The following is a 23,097-nucleotide window of genomic DNA, read 5'->3' on the forward strand; positions in this document are numbered from 1 at the left end:
TTCTGTCTCTAATCGGCAGATGACAGCAGCTGGCTCAGATTTTGTGTGTTAATCCAGAGGCTTGTGGGAAATTAGCATTTGGATAAGGGAGTCAGAGCAATGCTGTCATGCCTTTTAATTGGCCCATCAGCATCTGTCAGTCAGCAGCGGGATGGGGACACCTGCTGTGTCACACATGAACTGAGCTTACGAATGCAGTGTGAATCCTACATTATAAACAACTGTAAACCAGGCATAAATAAATAAAAGACTCTGAAAGTGCCAAAAATGCCCCAGATATTTGTAATCCTGTCATGAATTTCCCTTTTTATCTATTATCGAGCATTTCATCATAACTTTGTGTAATCTTATCTATTTGCAGGTTCAGTGTCTCTGTAGACACAGTATAGTGACCTCAGATGTACTTATCTTTTCCTCTAAAAGAATAGCCTATGTTGCCATAGTACTGCTATGATATCAGATGATAGTATTGTACTTTGATATACACCATGGCACTTATTATATTCATTATGTCATTCCGTACCCTGGAGTTTACATGGTTCTCCAGTGTACTTCAAGGAATGCCATCACGCCCAGCATAACTACATTTAATGTTTGAACAAAAACTTTTTGTTCGCCATGAAAATGTTGTGATGACATTTATTTAATATGACACATATTGATATGGAGAATTCATTACAATTGACTAATTAATTGAGTTGAAGTATTTCACAGAAATGGAAAACATGCTGTGTAGGCCTATATGATTAAAAATAAAAGGTAATAAGGTAAAAGAAAAAAATAACATGTTAGTATGTTAGTCTGCCAGGTGTCTTAAAGGGGTCCTATTATGCTTTTTCACTTTTTGAATTTTAGTCAGTGTAAAAGATCTACAAAGTTACAAATCTCAAAGTCCACTCCAAAGGGAGATATTTCGTTTTAAAAAAATCCCTTTTCAAGAACTACAACGATCAGCTCATTTTGACTACAAAGTTGTTTTCCTGTATTTGTGATGTCACAAAAATAAATCCCGCCTATGGAAATTCGAACGGTTGAGGGGGTGGGGAGAACGCTTGGTTGAGCACTGCACGTTTCAAAATAACCCCGGTGCGGGTGTTTTTATATCACTCTATTTCTGAAGGAAACCGACTGTTTTCAGAAAATTTTGGATGTAATTTTCATTTCATCTTGCATGAAATGTCTGATAAAGCAGTGTTTGAGGGAAGCTCTGCTTTGTGTACAGCGTTACCGGGGAAACCTTGATCTCTACTCCAACAGCACCTCCTGCTGACAGAATTAATTTGCATATATATGCGGTCTGTGGGACTATGGTATAAATAAATTCAACTGTATAACAGTTTCACTGCAATTCATGTTATAATGTTAGAATTAAAGAACAATAAACATAATACATATTACTGTTGCACTTATCTGTACATAGTCAATGCAGTTATTTTTAAGCTGTTGTTGACATCGGATCTAAAACATGATTTAGCCAAAAAAAAAAAACAAGAATAACGTTACCACTTTAATATGTCTTGCAATATCCGTGCGTGCTAAGGTTCTGTGTGATCCTCTAGTTCAATATTCTCGAGGTCTGAATTGATATGGCCACATTGATAAACTTGCTGCTTTGGCAAGGGGTGGGGCAGTACTGAAACGCCATCTAAGCTGTTCGCCAATCACAAAGCACTGGGACATCTAACCAATCACAACACATTTTGTTTTTCGGAAGGCGTGCCTTCATCAAACCGGAACTAATCGAGCCGTTTGTGCCAGACTTTGGAGAGAGGTATTGTAATGATGTAAATTATGTGAAAAATAATGCAATTTTCGAGGCAAATGTGAATATGTAAATGAATGTCAATATCAGTTAGTTAGTTAGCCTAGTTGGTTTGTATGTTAATGTCAAGACTCTTTAAATGTAATTGAATGTCAGTATATTTGTAAGTATGTATAAGTTAGTTAGATTGTTAGTTAGTTTCACGTGTCTTAAAAAGTACATGACTGTAAGTATCTGTTTTAGTTAGTTACAAGGCTCCTAAAATGTAAATTAATGTGACTTAGTTTAATTTATATTGTATTTCAGTATGTTTTTTAGTTTGCTAGTTAGTTGGTGTCAAGTGTCTTAAAATGTAAACGACTAAATATCTGTAAGTTTTACAGTATGCTAGTTAGTTACTTAGTTTCGATTGTAAATGAATGTCAGTATATGTTTGTTAGTTAATTATTGTCTTAAGTGTCTAGTAAATTACTGTCATAATATTCTAGTTAAAACAAAGTGTCTTAGAATGTTAAAGGGGTCATATGACGTTGCTAAAAAGAACATTATTTTGTGAATTTGGTGTAATGCAATGTGTTTAAGGTTCAAAAAATACATTATTTTCCACATATTGTACATTTTTGTTGCTCCTCTATGCTCCGCCTTTCTGAAACGCGTTGATTTTTACAAAGCACATCGTTCTGAGAAGCGAGGTGTGCTCTGATTGGCCAGCTATCCAGTGCGTTGTGATAAGCCGAATACCTCAAGCGCGTGACAGAAATGTTACGCCCCTTACCGTATTGTGATGACGTGTCCCGGCAAAACGAGACAAAAACAATAAAACCCATTATAAACGAGGCACTTGTTGCATCCAGTGGGGACATAATTACTAATTATAATGACTTGTACTGTCTTTTTACGCGTTGCGTTGCATCGCGCCACGTAAACCCATGTATGCATTTGTGATCGGAGAAATGACAAACAACAAACTACTCTACACTGCTCAAACCTCGCGTTTGAATAGTCAGTGGCACATTCTTTAAATATGAAAACATACTTACAGGCTGAGAGTCAGAAGCGCCAGACAGTCCTTGCAAAGTTGGAATTGCCCCACTTTAGAGAAACAGCCTTTGTGCACAGCTATCATTGTAGGCTACTCTCCCAGGTTCAGGAAATAGTCCTCCGTAAAATGCGCTGCACACACTCAAATATTTGGGTTGAACTGTTCTGGAACAGTGTTGTAAATACAACTTAACCACTGATTTCTAGTTGTGTCCTCTTTTGGAAGCCCAAACAAAGTAGTTTCGCTTTCACAATGAAACACAGCGTCTTCAGGACATGGTGCCGGCGGCAGCAACAATACTACAGTGAGAATAAAAATCACGCCCTCTTTCTTTGCGTATACATTTGGGCGGTATTATGCAAATCTTCCCACACCATGACATAGACATGTGAGGGCGTGTTTAAATGAGCCGTTTTTGGAGGGCGTGGACAAGTCTTAACTTTTATAAAGAATATCTCTTTGGGTTTGAGACTTTAGTCTTTGCAACTTTAGGGATCGTATCTTTGCACGAACAGCTTGTAACACTCCAAAGAGAAAGGAAAACTTGAAATCGCATCATATGACCCCTTTAATGACTTTCAGTATCAATTAGTTAGTTAGTACCTTAGTATGTAGATGACTAAGTATCTGTTAGTTTATTGCAATACTCTTAGAATGCAAATTAATGTCAGTCAGTTAGTTAGTTAGTTAGTTAGTTAGAGTTTAATTTGTATTGTATATCAGTGCCAAGGGTTTTAGAATGTAAATGACTGTAAGTCTCTGTTAGTTTTAGTTAGTTCCAAGACTTTTAGAATGTAAATTAATGACAGTTTGTAGTTGTTAATTAGTTTCAATTGTAAATGAATGTCAGTAGGCTGTATAATTGTTAGTTAATTAGTTGTGTCTTTGAATGTAAATGACTGTACCTATTAGTTAGTTCCAACCCTCTTAGAATGTAAATGTCAGAATGTTAGTTAATTAGTTATTTTGTTATAGCTTGTAAATGAATGTCAGTATATTTGTTAGTTAATTAGTACCAAGTGTCTTTGAATGTAAATGGCTGTCAGTATCTTAGTTAGTTAGTTTCATGTTACAATGTGCATTTAATGTCAGTATGTTTTTTTAGTAAGTTAGTTAATTAGTTAGTGCCAAGTGTCTTAGTGTAAATTACCGTCAGTGTCTGTTAGTTAGTTAGTTCTTTAGTTTTAGTTAATTAGTTCAAAGAGAAAAATAAGGTTTCCTTTTTAGGCAATGCTATAATTGTCTATCCACAATACCATCTGGTACTGGGCATAAATGGAGAGCACCTGGCATAAGTAGGGAGGAAACAAACAGATGGATAAAGAGGTAAAGAGAGGACAGAGAAGTGGTCCTTACTCTTTTCAGGACAAACAGCTTGGCTCCATGTTAATTGAGAGCCAGTCATTAGAGGATTAGTTTGCTGGATCAAGTTTCAGCTAACACTATAAGGCCGCAGCCTCACCCACAGCTGTTACATTCATCCTTACAGTACAACAATCACACACTCGCATACACACACATACAGTGAAGTCAAGGGGAGGTTAAGCACATGTACAGAATACCTCTGTAATGCAATGAGAGAAGCGCAGGAGATGTTTAGAAACTCTTGAGTGTTTTTTTCACAGCTGGCAAGCTGCCTGTCGTGGTGACTTGATGTCTTTTTTTCCCCTGCCCTGGAAATGTGACAGTTATGAAAGTGTGTTATTAAAGCATATCATTACTGTGTGATAGGGCACCTAAGGTTGGCTCAATACCTCAGGTTCGAAATGAGACTTACCTTCACGATTGCTGACCGTGCAGTTTGTGGGACTTATCTGCCTGTGCGCACACAACAACTCCACCGGTGGCTTACTAAGCATCTTGGGTAATCTTCTTGAAGGCTTATTTTGGAGAAAAACAAATGATAGACAGAAGCTGTTTGTTTGGTGTATAGTTGCAGGGTCTTAAACCAAGCTGTTGCGACACGTCAAGCGTTATTCATGCACACTTCTGGATCAAACCCAACAAATGACAGCCAATTATTTATTACACCACCAACTGCTCAATAACTTTATCAGTCACGTGCTGTTGTTTATATAGCTTAATAGCTTTGGCTACACTGGCTTGTAACCGCTAACCTGTATTTGAACCCACTAGTGGAATCTGATTCTTGCTTTGTTCCTTCCCCAGCCCATTTTTCAGCACGTTCTGTCCTTTCTGCACCACTCTGCGATATTTGCACACCTAATTGCCTGAAGGAGTTTCCGTGGAAACAGACATCATTCGGTCACTGACAAAAGGGAGAGCAGAGAGTGAGAGAAGACAAAGTAAAGAGAGACAGTATGTTCAGTGATTGAGCTGTGGAGGCAGTGGGCTCTGTTAATAAGACCGCATGCTGGTTCCTGACTAACTCCAGCTCATCATATCTGGCCATTTCTCATCCTTACACTTATCCAACAGTAAGCCTGACCACACAAATGAGAGAACAGGGTGACCGCAGACATTTGGATTATATTAAGCGTTATTATCCACAGTTTTAAATGCAGGCCTTGACTTCCATTGCGCTGTGTGTGTGTGGCAGTCTTTCAGAATGAAAGAAGAAGATATTTTACATTGTGTTATTTGTTCCAAGGTGGAAGTACTATTGATGTATTTGGAAGAGTTTAAAAGAAGAATCTAGGTATTCTGTGTCTATGCTGAAAAAATAGCTTTGAAGAGAATGGCTTGACTCCAGTAGCAGTGCACCTTTTTGACATGTGTATTGCTATTGTAGATGTGTTCAATCATTAGCGGGACTCTTCTTTAAAGGCAAATCATTATGCTCTTAATCTTACACCTACACTATAGCTGTTTGCTATTCTGTGGCTGTTTCAAATGCTGACTCTGCTCAAAGTCTGTATATAGAAGCTCAAGGTGACCCGGGTGGCAACATGTTGCATGGATAAAATGTATAGATGAATCAGTGGTGCAGTTCAGCTCCGCCTGTACTTTTTTTGCATCTTCCTCATTAACTATGAGAAACTGTGCAAGTTTAAACACCCAGTGAAATTAAAAATTGGATTTGTTTGACCTTTAAACCTTTTTAATGAGTTTTAATCACTTATTTTCTACTTAAAATGATTTAAAATCCTTTAAATGAGAAAAATGTACTTGAAGCGACACTGCACAGTATATGTAGGATATGTAAATATTTATACTTCTTTTTAGAGAATGTTTATTTCATGTAGTTGTAATATGTCTTGCAGCACTGGCAGATTTTTAACTTCATTTATGCTTAAAGCAAATTAAAAAATCTCCCAGATGCAGTAAGACATTTCGGTGTAAGATTTAATTAAAAATAAAGTAAACGTAAATTTATCTTGTTTCAGGGATTTTCAGGTATTTCAACTGCACAAAATTCTCATTAAGAACAGGATTTTTTGGCAGTATTGTCCATGTCTGTAAGTTTTGAGGGTAATCTATGAGCTAATGCATACTAACAAAATGTACTGAATGAGAAAGATTGATGACTCGCACTCAGCTGTGTATGCAAATTACAGAAAATGTTATTTTGCATTTAAAAAGTGCAAGTCTCAGCTTTAACTCCATACTTCATACAATCTTTTAAAGTCCAGTTTTATTCCATCAGGTCACGTTAACAGTGTGTCCATATTCTTTCTCACTGCCATTTTGCTCTCTGATCTATCGATTCTCTCTCTGTCTCCTCACTTCTCTTCTGCTATATGATCTAAAATCCATGGGAGCCTCTCTTTACAGCCATTACCCTTTCCTCCAACTCTTTTTGTACATCATGTACACATTTTGTTTGCTTTGCATGGGTACAAGCTATGCAATTTATCAGTGTTGTCAAGTGCACAGAACCCCTTATAATCATCACTGAACTGAACCTGTTGATTACCTGGACCACAGTGTGAGAAAAGCTGCCAACTGGAAAGTGCTCTTGAGCAGAGCTGGTGGCAAAGGTTCAAATGCTGAGAGAAAGGCCTTTTTCTAATGATGGCTTCATTATCTTCCTTCACCTATGCAGAGTCATCATTTATCTTAGCTCTCAGTCAAATCCGACTACCCTGCTGAAGAAAGACCAACCTAAACTGGCTTGTTAGCTGGTCTCCCACCCTGGCCAGACTGGGCTTTTGACTGTATTTAGAGGGTTTTAAGGGACTTACTCAGTCTGGCTCTGTTACATGTTGTAACTGGGTCTGGCAGTTCTGTTGTTCAAGGTCAGTGACGTGCGGTTGGAAAAGGGGTCAGTAGATCACCTGGTTCAATGGGCAGAGTGTCTGTAAGAGAGCCCTGAAATGAAGACAGTCCATCCACAGAGACTTTTACCTGTCTCTTCACTGTCCCCATACATTACAACATCCTCGCCAGCAGGAGCATTACACTCGCACGCATAAATTAGCAATTATCAGCATATGCAAATGAGAATGACTGGTAGAATCTGTGGCGGCGGGTGCTTGTACGGTCGAGACAAGCAGTGACTGTAGCTCGCTGCTTTCTATGTTTCTCTCATCATTGCACTCAGGCTTGTTTACCCAAGCGTAACGAGATGATGTTTGACACCGTGTGACGACGAGAGAGAATTTCACTTTGAAAGTAGGGCCTCTAACGCTTCGCTCGCTCTCTGGCTTTGATCTGTTAAATGAAATGCCTCATCCTGAGTAGCACATTAAAGGAACTCACCTCCTCAGATAAAGATAACGTGCAAATTGCATATCAATTAAAGCGACTGCGCTGTGATGACATGACCATCAGTCACTTTAAAGAGTATTAATACACCAGGGGTGGGGAGTCTTTGGATATGACCAAATGAAGAAGTGTCGTCGCAGAGGGGTAAAGGTTAGAGATATGAGCGCATGCACATAGAGAGTAACAGGGACTAGATAAGAGACATCAGATGGTAAATTGAGTTAATCAAATGAATGAATCATGTTGTCCAGGTTGCAATTGTGCTCATGAGGACACCGGATCTTTCTGGCCTTCATCATGTTCTAGTCTAGTCCACTATATCTTTTCGGTTTCTTTAAGAAATAGTTCACCCAAAAATGAAATTTGTATAATTATTTACTCACCCTCATGTTATTAAACCTGTATGAGTTTCTTTCTTATGTTGAACATAAAATATAACATTTTGAAGAATGCTGGTAATCAAAAAGTTGATGGTCCCCATTGACTTCCATGGTTTTCCTACTATGGAAGTCAATGGGGACCAACAACTGTTTGGTTCTTCAAAAGTCTTCAGAACATATTCTTGTGTGTTCAACGTAAGAAAGAAACTTAGATTTGGAATGGCATGAGGGTGGGTTAATAATGACAAAATGTGAACAATTAAAATGTACTATTCCTTTTAATACTGTCCTGTAGAATGCAAGCAGAAAGTTTAAATTCAAACAAAATATGAATGGATAAGTAAAATTAATTGTAAGGGTTCTAACAAGCAAATAGTACAAAACATCTTAAGACATTCAAATTTTATTTACAATTGTCATAAACAAATCATTGGAAGCAATGAGAGCCCTTTGTATTCTATGATTTACCCTTATTGCATTGTTTTATAATCTACATCATTATGTAAGATGTTGTAAAGTATCATCTTTGAATTTGCCCTCTCCGGTGAGTGTCCATACTGATATTACATAACTCGTAATCTATATCGTAAAGCACAAAATATTTACAATATTTTTTTTTCTTTAACCACAATGAGTTGTTATATAAATACAGGCTCACATTAAGTTTTAAATAACAGTGTTTGAGTGAAAATGTGTGTAGTGGATATGACATAATTGGTAACAATCTTAGTATTAATCTTAGTTTTAATATTTACTAATTCATTATTCAAATCAAAAGTTGTAGCTGTTAATATTATTTAATGGAATTAAGTTAACATGAACTAACAAAGAACAGTTGTATTTTTTATTTATTTTAATTATTATTATTATTTTTAATTAATATTAACAAATATGAGCAAATACTGTAACAAATATCAATGGACCCAACTATTGGACCTCAATGTTAAGTTAATAATAATAATAATAATAATTGTTTAATTGTAAATAAATATTAACTTAATAAATAAAAAAATATATATATTTGTATGTTTAATAATTTGTCACACCACAGGATCACTTAAAATGATCTTGAAAAAAGATTAAATCAAAAAGGTGTTGCTGGTGAAATGAGAAATAAATTAAGAGAAGTGGTGAGCAGTTGCAGGAAGGCATACATACAAATGTTTTAACTTAAAATCTTTGTTGATGAAACATATTTACGGAAGTTCACTTGTAGCATGTAGCTTTGTTTGGCAGCAGTTAGCCGTGGTAAACCAATTTCACTAGAGTATCGTTCACATGCACACCACCTTTTTGACTGTGATTAGGAACCACAGCCAGTCCTCGACTGGTTTTCCCCACTCTATCTTGTCTCTCTAGTATTCTCTCTTTCATTTCCCTTTCTCTCCGACTCCATTCCTCCTCCAGCCTGCAGTACATGTGCAGAGAGAAGTGCCATCCCCCGTTCTCCATCAGCATGTCTTCCGCACGGTCTAGTAAACCAGAGACCTGCTGTCTGTCCTGGGGCATCTTGTTGTTAAGAACGTGGTACCTATACCTGCACTTCTCCATTAGCCACTGGAGATCCTTCCCAGCTGTCTGTATGTGGTCCTGTATGCTGTAGTTGCGCAGACGGTCCCCGAGGGTGAACACGACCATGGTGTGGCGCCACACGCCCTCTGTGAGGATCTCCATGCGCTTCTGTAGGGCCGCTTTCTCAGAGTGGCTAAAGTACAGTAAGGGAATGACCAGAAGCAGAATGTGGGGTCCGGGCTCACACAGTGACAGGGCGTTAATTAACTCCAGTTTTTCTTGTTTAGGGAACAGGTTCTCATTTGTGCCCCATCCACAGGCATCCACGAGCATCAGCTGTCGGCCCCCAGATTCTCCATGTGCTACTGCATTGTCTGCTCCACCCCATGTATTAAATGCATCCCGACCCAGGATTGTGTTGCCCACTGAACTCTTTCCTGTCCGCTTCTGCCCCATAATTAGCAACCGCAGAGCAGGGGCAACTTGGCCGTTGCCTGTTGGAAGACAGGTGTTGGTGGGTTAATTAGATTTAGATTTTCTTCAATGTTGAATAGAAAACAGAGCACTAATAGCATGAGGCACTTACAAAAAAAATGTTACAATAATTTAAAAAAATACAGTTTTAGTGACTGTTTAAAAAGAAAAACAACTTTAAAAACATGGCAGATTGAGTCCTGTGTAAAAGAGACTTTTATTTATTTTTAAACCCTGCATATTCAGTTTACAACCACATAAACAACATATTTCACTCAAATTTAGTATTTCTGCCATCAGAGTTTTTGCATAGCCTGGCTCTACCTAATGTGAAAAATAAAATAGAATGTAAAATATAAATTGTATAAATGAAATAAATTTAAATATAATAGAAATAAAATATAAAAATAAAAATGTCCAGACTTAAGTCTTACCATTATTTTTTTCCTTCCTGTTGTCCATTAATAGCAGTGTTTTCAGTATACTTGTAATTCAGTCCGAGTCCATCTGACAGGTTGTCACAGGCGTACGGTATGTGCAGGTTCGTCACTGATCTGGTCATTTACATGAAAAGGGAAGGACCAGAAATCTCCTCCTACTTCTGGTTTCACAACTACAGATAAGCTTTTAGTTCCTCTCACCCACGGGAGTGGGGTTTATTGTGTGAGTTATTTGTAGCTATATATAGGTAGGGACATGTTATAAACTAAAGAAAGTTGTATTTACGTTTATTATTATATTGCCATACAAAGCAGGAAAGGCTGGATGCTGTTTGTCAGTTGAATGTTGTGTTTTTCAGAAGTGACTCGAAGTAGTGTTTTTGGAGGCCTGTTTTAATTTTAGTTTTAGTCTAGTCTTTGTGTGAAGCTGTCATTTTAGTTTTTATTAGTTTTAGTCACGTTCATACTCTTTTTAGTCTAGTTTTAGTCGACGAAAACTGATGACATTTTAGTCTAGTTTTCGTCAATGAAAATTGTATTTTAGTCTAAGTACCTAGTAGTATAGACGAAACAAACCCATTTCAAACAAGGTTATCTTATTATATTATTGTTACCTTATAGACTCAAGAATACATTCATTCCAGACACGGAAGACGCTCTGATTTGAATTTACATTTATTTTACTAACCAAACATTTTAGAAGTACACACACATCTCCCAAAGACGAACCCCGGCTGGCCGACCATCGGTCCCTTTCTCTGTGTCAGACTTAACTTAGTTGTCGTCTTCAAAATAATGCCGCGAGTGGGGCTTGAGGAAGTGAAGTCGTCTGCATCTGCGCAGTGCAACCTGAAGTGAGACACCGGAAACAGAAATACTGCAAAATAATAATAATAACGCGACTAAACGATAACGTTATAACATTTAGTTTCGTCTCGTTTTAGTCAATGAAAATGAAGAGACATTTTAGCATAGTTTTTATTTTGTAAACCATATTTAGTCTCGTTTTTATTTGTCAACAATATTGCATTATACATTTAGTTATTGTCATCGTCACATGACCAGCATTTTCGTTTCGTCTCGTTTTTGTCACGTGATAAAGGTTCGTTGATGACGATATTTAGTCATAATTTTCGTTGACCAAAGCAACACTAACTGGAAGTGAAATGGGTGTTTTGGTTGTAGAGTCACATGACTGATATCAAGGCCACGAGACGAAATGTGGCAAAACGTGACTGAAATGTCTTCTTCCTCTCTCTCCAGTCAAACAAAATAAACACTGAGCCTTATTCATGATGACACACCAACAGAACACCGTTTTTGTGCAAATTGTCACATTCAATTGAGTGAGACAATTTATATAAGAATGGATTTGTAAAGGATTTACACAGGAATTCATTCTGCTCATGTTTCCTTAACAAGGTCCAGTGGGTGAAATCTCACAGAGAGAATATTTTACCTTCACTACAAGGACATTCAATAACAGTAATATTAAAAGCAATATATTGCATTACATCTGGGTGTAAATATTAAAGGTTGTGCAAAACGTGACCGGTTGCTGTTGTCCTTTGCCCTATAATAGACCAGATTGTTGATTTTATTACTAATTATTAATAGGATTATTAACCTTAACAACAATAAACATTTAGAAAATTGTACAATATATAGAATTTTAAGGTGTTTGATACTGTTAATGATGCTATGATATGTTAACCTTTTTTATATATTTATAATAATATATTTATATATTTTAAGTGTTGTAGCGGATCACTATTTTTTGTAATTTTTTTTACCATTTTGAATCATCTTTATTTCGCAGTTCATTTAAATAGTCCAGCACCCCGCGGTGTGTCAAAAGAATGTTTACAAGTACAATATCTAGTGTCTAAATTTATATAATGTCCTAAAACTGCATGGACAGCAATTGAAAATAAAAATGTAAAAAAATAAATTGGTATAAGATTTTTTATCTTGGTTTAGATTTAGGAGTTTAAAAGTTCAAGTGTGGCCACATACTGTGTGTAATGAAATATTCACAAGAAACTACTAAAAAAATAAAGAAGTCATTGAAGTATCCATCGCTTTCTGAAACCTCTTTTAACTCTGTTTGTCCGGATGTAATTGTGCTTTACTGCTGAAGTCATTGGTGTTAAGGAAGTTATGTTCCAGACTTACAGCTTGGAACCACATATTTGTTACCAAGAACAGTAAATGTTGTGTTTTACTGCAGTGTTGTGTTTTTAGGATTAATTTAGCACTCTATGAGTGAGTTTTCTAAATCGTAGCTGGTAAATGATTGGCTAACAGTCATGCTGTCCTGTTTTAAGAACTCGTGGCATTGTTGTGATATTAAAAATGTGTTTTAGTGCTGTTTTGTTCCTCTGCTCACTTCCCTGTTTCTTTACAGTCACTTGCCTCTCAGTACTGCGGTAATTTATTTAAACTCACCCCAGAGGAGGATCTGAACACCACGTGAAAGACAAAGTGAAGTGATATGTAAACAGAGGCCTGGCGGAGGAGCGATGGCATCTGAGTTTGAATGACTCGCTTCTTTAGGAGGGAGGAGAGAACAGATGAAAAGAGATATGAGAGGAATAAGGAAGGAATATCTGTGGGCTGTAGCTCTGAGCCAAGACACATGGCAGCTATATCCCAGCATGCACTGCTCTGACTTCGCACTCTCTTTGGAGAGTATTTTTATTTTTTTTTACTGTATGAACTTTAAAGGAGAGCTGCTTTTTTGCAGTGCTAAAGTGTTGCTGTACCCTCCAGCTGTGTGTGTGTGTGTGTGTGTGTGTGTGTGAGAAAGCGAGACATTTAATCTCTGTATAATTCAAAAGTCAGTGTCTTCAGCTCTGAGGGAGGAATTCAGGTTCACAATTCACTATTAGTGGGGTTTATTTGGACATACTGTCTGCATTGTTTTAGCTCAGAGAAATTATACAAATTGGATAAAGGTACAAACATGCCTCAAAATTTGGTACTGAATGCAACTCGCAGAAACAAATGTTGTGTGCTTTGTAAATAAGACGCATGCATTTGCTCTTAAATAAGCACTGAAGTGGTACAACTCTTTAGTAAATTCAACCCCAGACTTTGTTTTCTTATATTTTAGTATTATTTATATACTATTATAGTATTCTTGTAATATTTTGAATTGGATTTATTTTTATATTTGCAGTTTTTGTTGTAGTTTTACTTTTAGTAGTCATGTGGCTTTTGTCACGTAAATATATTTATTCATTTTTATTTCATTTTTATTGTTGGCAATCTTAGTACTCAGAATTCAGCTTATTTCAGTTTCTAATTTTCATTTAAATGTACATTTATTCATCTAATATTTGTATTTTATTTAATTTCAGCTTCAGTTCAGTTCAGTTTCAGGTTGTTCCTCTCCTGAGAGTATAGTGTGCATCAGGTCTTGACTTTAGAGTTTTGTATTTCTCAGTATGTTCTGACAAATATGTAATTTCTTGGGTATATGTGGTGCAGAGTGTCTTGAATTTCACATCTTTGTGTTGCTCCTATAGAGGCCTCTTCAAAATAATATGGCTCTCACAGTCACACACTCCTTGTGTTCCTCGCCTCCCCCAGTAACACACACATACTTACAGTATGTATAAACACACACACTGTCCTGTTTTGTGTCATGGCTCTATGTTTCAGCGCAGTTTCCTGGATATTTCCCCAGACTGTTAACATCTGGTATTAACATCCGTCTCAGATGATCAGATCATGAATGGTCAGCGCTGAATACAGGTATAAACAGAGTTCAAAATGTTCACATTTGTAGTGTGAACTCTAATGGTTTCTGAATTATCCAGTAAAGGATTACCTACCACCTAATCATTGTGCCAAAATGCACATTAGCCTTTGTGTGCTATCTACGGCTTAAAAATAAAATGAATCATGTACAGTAATACAGCTTCTAGAAAATGTCACATTTTACACTGTATTTTTAAAGGGATTGTCAACCAAAAATGAAAATTCTGTCATCATTTACTCTCTCTCAGGTCATTCTAAATCTGTGTGGCTTTATTTCTTCTGTGGAACGTAAAAGAAGATATTTTGAAGAATGTTGGTAATGAAACAGTCAACGGTAGCCATTGGCTTCCATAGTATATTTAGGAAGTCGATGGCTACCGTCAACTTTTTGGTTACAACTTGAGGGTGAGAAAATGACAGAATTTTCATTTTTGGGTAAAGGTATTTAATGGGCCTTCATAAAGCTTCCTCTCCCTAATGTACTCCCTCCCATGGGCATTATCCCTTTTCCGAATACACTTGTATTTGAAATATACATTTGTCATAAATCAATGGCATTACTATGGCAAGATCACCGATAACAGCTGCATCTACAGAGCCCTACTAGTGTGGTTAGAAGTACCTCTCTCAAAGATTTAAAGTGTAAGCCATTTGTCACAGTGAATGCTGCTAAATGTCAAGGTGGTAAGCGCTTGACAGCTTGTCCGGGTTTTGTATGGGTATGCCGCTTCATTTATAATGTCTAATATTGCCCAGACCTTCTCTGCCAGTGCCAGCAGGCTTTTGCTGCGTTATTTAGTCTAATCTCTAATGCATCCGTGTACTTTATGCACCAGACATAAGGTCTTTTTCAAAGCTTAGTGAGCTGCCTAGGTAGGCAGTTGACTTTTAAGGGAAATTGTGGGCGATTTGCAGCGCTCATTCACTCATCATTTATATACTATTGTAATATTTATTAATATTTTGAGTTCGCTTTAGTTTTAATTATTATTTTAGTTTAAGTTGGTCATTTTATTATGTGATTTTGTCTTTTTTTATTATATTTAACTTTTAACTTTCTAATTTTAGTACTTCAACTTAAGCTTATTTCAGTTTACAATTAGCATTTAAATGTAATCATTTTTAATTACATTCAACTATTTTAATTGAAATTGTTTAGAATTGAATGAAAGGTCATTTGTCAGTCTTTGATATTTTTCCACAATATCATCTAAGATTCAATCTAAGGTCAATCTAAGATTTTTAATTATCTTAAAAGGCTGCATAATTATGATTTAGAATAGCGTTTGAGTCAGGAGTGCACATATGATTGTATGATATGATGTTATGATTGTTTTCTGTCTTTTATTGTTTTTTATGTTAAGCATAATACAAAAAACCTTTGGTCTTTATTGCAATTTTAAAGGGCTTTATTTCTAAACACTTCAGATTATGATGCTTAAAAATGCTCTGTAGGCAATTCACTACATTTTGAGATAGACCAATATTCTAAGTGCACAACGCACACTTTTAAAGGTGCGTCATTGTCTTGATTTTTCAAATATCACCAATTTTGCCTTAAATACTCATCACAGTGAAGTCATGTTTGCAATTTGAACTTTAAACTTTCATGCATGCATCAGGTTAATATGACTGGTCACTTGATGATCCTTATAAAACAGTATTCTAACAGTACATATGGCAGATGTAATTGCTTGTATGTATAGTGTGGCTCACCAAATGAGGCATTTGAAGGCTAGGGTGACCGTATCACTCTCCTTTCTGTCCATCTCAGCCGGAGCCATTACTGCACTGAGGCTCATATGGGCCTTCATGTGTAACGACCACATAAAACTTGCATTAGTGCTGCATAATGCATGATTCCACGAAACGCTACCCATTCTCTCATGATCCAAAGTTATTGCTATTGTGCGATATTGCTTGCAGTGCTCAGGAAAGCGAGCAAGTGAAGCATTCAGTACAAAGTGGAAGAATCCACCTAGAACTTTAGTTATTTTGGTATCGATCTGAATTTAATGCTTTAAAGATTTTCTCCCTTGGTATTTGATGTACATTGTTTACCAAGGTTAATCATGCAGAAAGAAACACTCAAATGTGGCAAAACATAACGGGAAACAGTAATGGTCAATTGTAGTCTATTATTAATGCCAGGGATGGTTAAGAGCACAACAATAAAAATGGCCTGATAATTTTTGGAGAATTTCAAGCAGCCATCGTTTGATTTCTCAGAAACTCAATACTGGGCCTTGGGTAATACAGAATTGTCCAAGGCTGATGGGAAACATTAGAGACTGAATATAAAAAATGTTCTCACTCCCAACTCGTCACATATTGACGCTTGGTCAGGACCCCTTGGGTCAATTTTGTTTATGCACAGGATACCCCTTTAGCATCATTTTTCGATGCAGGGTCCTACATTGCTTTTATTAAGAAACCCTTAGTGTCGATATGCTGAAAGGTACTGGGAATTTTATCGTCATGATTAAATTATATATTGGGTAATGATATTGCCAGTATTTCATATATATTGGGCTGTGATTTTTCAATGTAAACAGTCACAACGGTTTTATTTATATTACAGTATTTAAACATTTATGAGCACGTAACCTAACCCCTGCACCTAAACCTACCATTTGTCAATAAAACACAAGATATAACAGGCAGATACAACTACCATCATAATTTATTAAAACAATATTAATATTCCAAGTCTTCCGAGGCAAAACGATTGATTTGTGAGAGGAATAGACACGAACGCCGTCTCTGTCCGCCGTAAAGGTCATCCTGTGTGCTGCAGTCTGTGCGCAAATTCAAAAAATGCCGCCAGAAGAAGCCTTACGTCAGCGTTGTGTCTCGTGACCGATTGCATCATGCCACGGGACGGGAGTATCTTTTTGAATGAGATGTGAGCACGTTAACGGAGCAGGATCATTTTCAGCGATCCTTAAAAACTTATGTTTTACTCTCTTCTTCGCATAAAGACATTGTATAGTTTTAGAAGACTTGGAATGCAACACGACTTGTTTGTAATGCTTTTATACTGCTTGTTTTTGGTACGTTTTTGCAATAAATACCTGTGACTGCACTTACATTTGCCTGTTACGAATTTTGTATTGTTCAGAAGTGGGTAGGTGTATGGTAGGGGTGCGGTTAGGTGCTCCAATGAAAGCATAAATTTATATAAAGTTATTTCCATTTGTTACAAATACATGCAAACCATTAAATTAAGACAAACAACTGAAAGCAACAGAGGACCCTGCACGCCAAAAAATGACGCTAAAGGGGTACCTTGACTGTCAAAAGGCGACGCCAAGTGGTCCTGATCAAGCATCAGTATGACGAGTTGGGAGTGAGAACGTGTTGGAATATGGATTTGTCCCACCGTGACACTGAGGGGAAACAGCACACTCATAATCCGCTGAAGGTGATTCGTCTTGATCCGTACACTCAAACATAATCCCAAAGCAAACAAACATGAATCTCTCTGTTCCCCTCTCTAAGCTCACACACAGAGGGTGTTCCACACTCACCTTTGTTGCTCAGAGGGAAAAGCTATTTTAAGTTAGCCCACCCCTCTCTGGAAGGAAGCAATAAAATTGTAATGCTAATGAGTAAGGTGCAGAATTAATATCTGAATCATTCAGAGTTTCCTGATTTAGAATAATGAAAGTGGGAAGCTTTGAATTTGCTTCTGGTTCTGTTCATTTATAGCCACAGGTCTACAGAGAAAGGACGCCCGCTATTCTCGCTGCGCCCCGTGATTCATTACCTGCGGCAGACATTAGCATGTAGTGACTCATTTATGTCTTAAATTGACTATTATCTGAGTGTCTAAAAGTCAATTCTCCTGCAGGAGCATATTAACGGTTTGCTGATCTGGTATATTTGAAGATGTGAATTACGGCTGTCATAGGCTTTGGTGCTAATTTGTCCTTGTGTGATCACATCTGGTTGATGCATTACTGTTTAATTGTACACTTATTTTTTTCAAGTTAAGTGGAGTAAACAAGCCAAAAATGAAAATTCTGCTATTTACTCATCCTTATTTACTTCTTTTGAAACCTGAATGAATTTCTTCTGAGGAATACAAGAAAATTTACAGAAGATTGTCCAAGCTGCTCTTTTACATTCAATGAAATGTAATGGTGACCACAGTTGTCAAGCTATTTTTTTAAAGGCAAGATTTTCAGCCATTAATGACTTCTAAGTCTGTTCCTCTTAGAAAACCATCATATAGCTTCAGAAGACTTGGGGGGCAAAAGCAGCTCTGACATTTCTCTAAACATATTCTTTGGTGTCCCTCAGAAAAAATAAATCATAATGGTTTGGGACAACATGAGGGTGAGTAAATGATGACAGAAGTTTAATTTCTGGATGAACTATCTTTTTAAATTAGCTCCAAATGATTTTTTGCATCTTACGTTTCCATTATCTACATACAGTGTTGTGGATTAGTCATTGAAACTTCAAGACGCATTTGGATCTCTATATCTGAGTTTCGTTTCTCAGCTGCTCAGAGACTTGGGAAATATAAACTTGTGCTTCCAACTTTGTCTGAGTGCTGTTGGGAATCTGTGGGTGGATGGTGTGTATCTGGTTCCTACATGTGTGCCTGTGTGTGTTTGTATATCTCAGTTGCTCCCAGTTGTATTGTTTATACTGTGTGTCTTTGATTAAAGTTGCAGTTTTAAACTAAACAGGCCCTGTGTTAGCATTCAATGCTGACTGAAACACATATTACACATTTCATAAAAATGCCCTGTCAGTTTTCTAAATCTGGCTCCATTACATCCTGTCTGGATATTGTATCGGGCTTCCAAAAAGGAGGCTCTGCCATCCATCGGAGCCCATTTCCGGACACGAGTCCAGTCTATGATGAATCCGTCTATTACAAAACTATCCATTCCTGCTAGAGAGTTTCCCTCCCCATGTGCCCTCTGCAACCCCCTGTCATCATGACAAAGCTGTTTACCTGGCATCTGCCACGATCAATATTCGGCTATAAGCCAATTTTGCTGACTCTGTGAAAACTCGGTGGTCATTATGTATGTAGATGGGGATCCGCAGTGCCTGAAATGGATCCGAGTGATGTGTCTTGGATTTCTTAGCCTCGAATAGCTCTGTAAAACATTGTGAATAGTAAAAAAAATACCTAATGCAATAACAGATTCACAATGAAATTTTAATATTGCTTAAAAGCTTTATAATGCTTGTCAGATTTGAACAACAGGCTGATGGTTTAGTTTTGTTTTTTGTATGACTAAAAGGGATAGTTCACCCAAAAATTACAATTCTGATAAATTTGAATATATTTAAGAATGTTTCAGCTGTCCATACAGTGAAAGTCAATGGGGTCCAAAACAACCAGTAACTTAAATTATATGGGCAAAAATGAATATTTTGAAGCCATGTTTTTTTTGTTTTTAATCAAAATATTTTTTGAAATAGAAGTCATATATGTTTGAAACAGCATAAGGGTGAGTAAATGATGGCGGAATTTTCATTTTTGACTGCATCTCTTTAATAAGAATTAAATTTATGTTTAGAATTAAAAATTGTTTTGAGGTTTTAAACAAGGAGCCAATCTCGGTCGGCTGTTACTTCTGAGGATTTCTTGAAGTGTAAAATGTTAACATTCTTATCTTCCAGAAGATTCTGGTCTGCAGCTCTCTGAGGGAGTGTCTGAAACATTTTCATTTCTGTACGCTGATATAAATTCCCTACGGCACCATCACTGGATGCAGTGAGCTGGTCGATTAATTCAACTAATTGAAACATAATGGCTCAGTCATCAGGTGGCTTCTGAGCAAATGTTGGTCATCGTCACCTTTTGTGCGTCCATGGACATGTTAGGTTCGAGGTATTTGCTCTTTTGGCTGTCTGCCATGCCCATAGAGTGTTCATATCTTTTGAAGCTGCAGGGGTCAGGCGTGCTGACCTCACTGTGTGAATCTGTGTACAGATCGCTGCCTCAGGGGAGGAACTATAGACAGACAGTCAGAGAGAGTGAGACTACGCTTTAAAAGACTAACCCACAGCATCTCATGAACACTGCATCATCACTGACCTTTCTAAGAGTACTTCCTATGGAAAATTACAGCTTTTGGGACCAGAGACTAATGAACTTATGACCTCATCCTACGTGTTCAGTTCATGGCAAGCTATTATCTCAGAAATGCTTTATTATTTTTAATCCAGTATTCTTTCAAAATGTATTTTCTGACAAAACAAAGAGCTAATTAAAAATCATGGTTGATATCGTTTTCAGTTCATCTGTCACATAATATATATCATGGCGACAATCTAATGCTGTGTATCAATAGAGATATCGCTACATTGTGTATTTAGCAGAATATAAATATTAAATATTACTGTGCAGCTTAGGTTTGCTGAAAGTTATTGACACATTATCGCAATAAAGAAACATCCATGAATAAGTAAATAAAGCATACTTGATGTTTAAGTTAAGTGCCATAAGCTGTAGAAAAAAAATCTTGAATCTTGGCACACAAATACACACAAATTAGATATGTGCATTAGGTCTTAAAGTGACAGCAGTCTAATATTCCTGCCGTTGTCTATGTCATAAATGTTAATCGTACAACGAAAGACAAAGATAAAATCACTCACTGCTCTTGACTGAATAAATTGTGTAGCTTTAATAATAATAATCAGTGTCTGTAGATTGAAGACTAAGAAGTCTTTTATTTTTACATTTGATTGTTCAATTTCTTATTTGAACTACTGTTAACTACCTGAAAAAGTTAAAACACCGCTTATTTCATTTGTATCTTTATTACATTGTACTTATCTTATTGCTTGTAATTTCAGGCTTTGCATTGCATTGTGGACCATTAGTTGGTCATCCAGGTAATCCCTTGATACAGTAAATTTACATTATATACAAGTACAGTAAACAGGTTTGTTTATTCCACTCTCTGCTGTAAAACAGATTACATGCTGTACAGCACAAAACTTCATACAGACACGTGTGCATTCCTGGAAACATGCAGGTTCTATTGTTTGCTGTTAAACTTCATATTCTGAAGTATCACTAGCATTAGGCTTAGTCATATACTTGGCCTGCCTAAGTATAATAAAATTCCCTGTTACATAACTGAATTATTAATGAACGTGAGTTTTATGAGTCACCACGTTCAAGGGCAGTAAAGCTTCCATCATGACCGCAGCCACAACAGTGTGTTTTAATACGAGGTTGGGAGTACATCTACACCTAATTACCTGGGTGTTTCACCTGATTTAGCTAAGTGGATCATTTATGGTCGAGCGTCATCATTACCAAAGCAACGAGGGGTTTTTTGATCGGCCTGCCTTCATAAAAAATCCCAGATCTCACGCTAGTAATGAATCACTCAGGGTGGAATGATTATTGAGTCGATGTTTGAGCCGGAACGCAAAACCCACATCAGAGAGAGTTCATCCAGACGGAGCTGCAGTTGGTTTGGGTGTTATGCTGTAATGAATGCTTGTGTACTCACTCGTTCTGTGGGAGGATCACAGGCCTCTCGACATGACCACCGCAAATCTTTCAATTAATCAGCCATAGACATTAATCAGTTCACAATGATTTAATCGAATTACACCATTGGGTTTGATCTCTATGAATGTTTGCTCTTAGGCTGCTTTCTGTAGCCTGGCGCAAAGCTTTTCCAGAAGGTTCCACGTGCCACCACCCCCCTGGCGCAGGTCGTAGAAAGTGTCAGACCCCCTTTTGTGAGTACGGAGGGTGAATTAATTGGATTTTACAAAATGTGATGCTTTGATATTTACCGTATGAATCCCACCGCTTGTCTTGCAACCAGAAGAAATTGCTTTTTGGAACAATAATACTGATCATAAAACTGTGTTGGACTGAAATAGATGCAGTACTCTCTCCTCATCTGTACCAGAACTCATTTATTAGGAGACGTTCAGGAGCTTAGCATGTGCTGGAGCTTGACGATTTGTTAAACATGGACGTTCAAAAAAGGGCTCCAATGTGTCACATATTGTGTTTTATTAGTGGTAGTAGAGAAACCGAATGGTTTGTGTAGACGCAGTCACCGGAGAGCCATCACTCACAGTAGTTTTAGACAATGAACGTGTGTTTCTCCGCTATGGGCACTTTTGGTCCATTACTTTTAGAAGTTGTTCTTAAAACACTTTTCACACTCTCGACAATTTATTTGATTTGTCTGCTAACAATGTGAACAGTTAATATGCATGTATCATAGAATAATTCACTCGTTTTTTTCCCCCTCCCTGAACTGTCATGAAAAAAAGGGAAATGGCGTCTTTCATTCTGTGGTGGAAATTATTTTAATTATTTTTTTATATTAAAGATATTAGAATATTTTTAATAAAAGGTCACATCTTTTTAAGGCTCATTTTATTGCATTACCTTTTGTTTAAAAACACACAAAAAATATTTATTTATTAAATAGGAACACAAATGATTGATTAATAACTATTTATTTATTTTTTAAAACTATATATTATATTTTTTAACTAAATATTTTTATTTTAAACTGTTTTTTTATGATGGAAATGTATATATTTGAAGATTAATAGTCTGGGTCTTTAACAAATATAAATACAAACATTTGAGAAGTAACAAAAACATGCTAAAAACTTTCCCATAGGCTTCATCTTTCACCTGACCTTCATGTAAATTCTGTTAGCGACTATCTGCTTGACTTCCTGGGTGACTTTAAATCACTTTTTATGTTTTTCCTCAAGTATCTTTTGTTCATCTGGCATGTAGTCTGTAGTTCAGTTTTTCCTTTTCAACTTTTTACTCAAATTATGCTAAATTATTTGTAATTAACTATTCTTTACATTAGAAATATGTAGAGAGTGAATTTGCACTAGAAAAAAAACTCACTAGTGCTGTCAGACCTTTTTGCTTTTTCCTAACTCATTTATCATTTTACGTTTTTAGCAGTACAGTTTAACCATATACTGTAGTTATATAGATTTATGTGTGTGAGCTATCCTGTGTGTGTGTGTGTGTGTGTGTGTGTCATGTGGAGATCAATCTGACTGCTGCTGTGT

At 36.7% G+C, this 23,097-nt stretch overlaps 2 protein-coding genes across 2 annotated transcripts in view; one reads left to right on the forward strand and one right to left on the reverse strand.

Moving 5' to 3' along the window:
• LOC306881283 (SPRY domain-containing SOCS box protein 4-like) overlaps positions 1–23,097 on the forward strand; it is a 49,612-nt gene that overhangs the window by 19,818 nt on the left and 6,697 nt on the right. The window lies entirely within an intron of this gene.
• On the reverse strand, positions 8,971–17,455 carry LOC306881915 (GTPase IMAP family member 4-like; the record flags this gene model as incomplete). Its single annotated transcript, XM_079436272.1, has 2 exons — positions 8,971–9,858; positions 17,332–17,455. The coding sequence occupies 2 exons, from the start codon at positions 17,453–17,455 to the stop codon at positions 9,092–9,094; spliced, it is 891 nt and encodes a 296-aa protein (XP_079292398.1). The 3' UTR covers positions 8,971–9,091.

The sequence above is a fragment of the Barbus barbus genome (genome assembly GCF_936440315.1).
Source record: "Barbus barbus genome assembly, chromosome: 15".
In the NCBI taxonomy this organism is placed as follows: domain Eukaryota; kingdom Metazoa; phylum Chordata; class Actinopteri; order Cypriniformes; family Cyprinidae; genus Barbus; species Barbus barbus.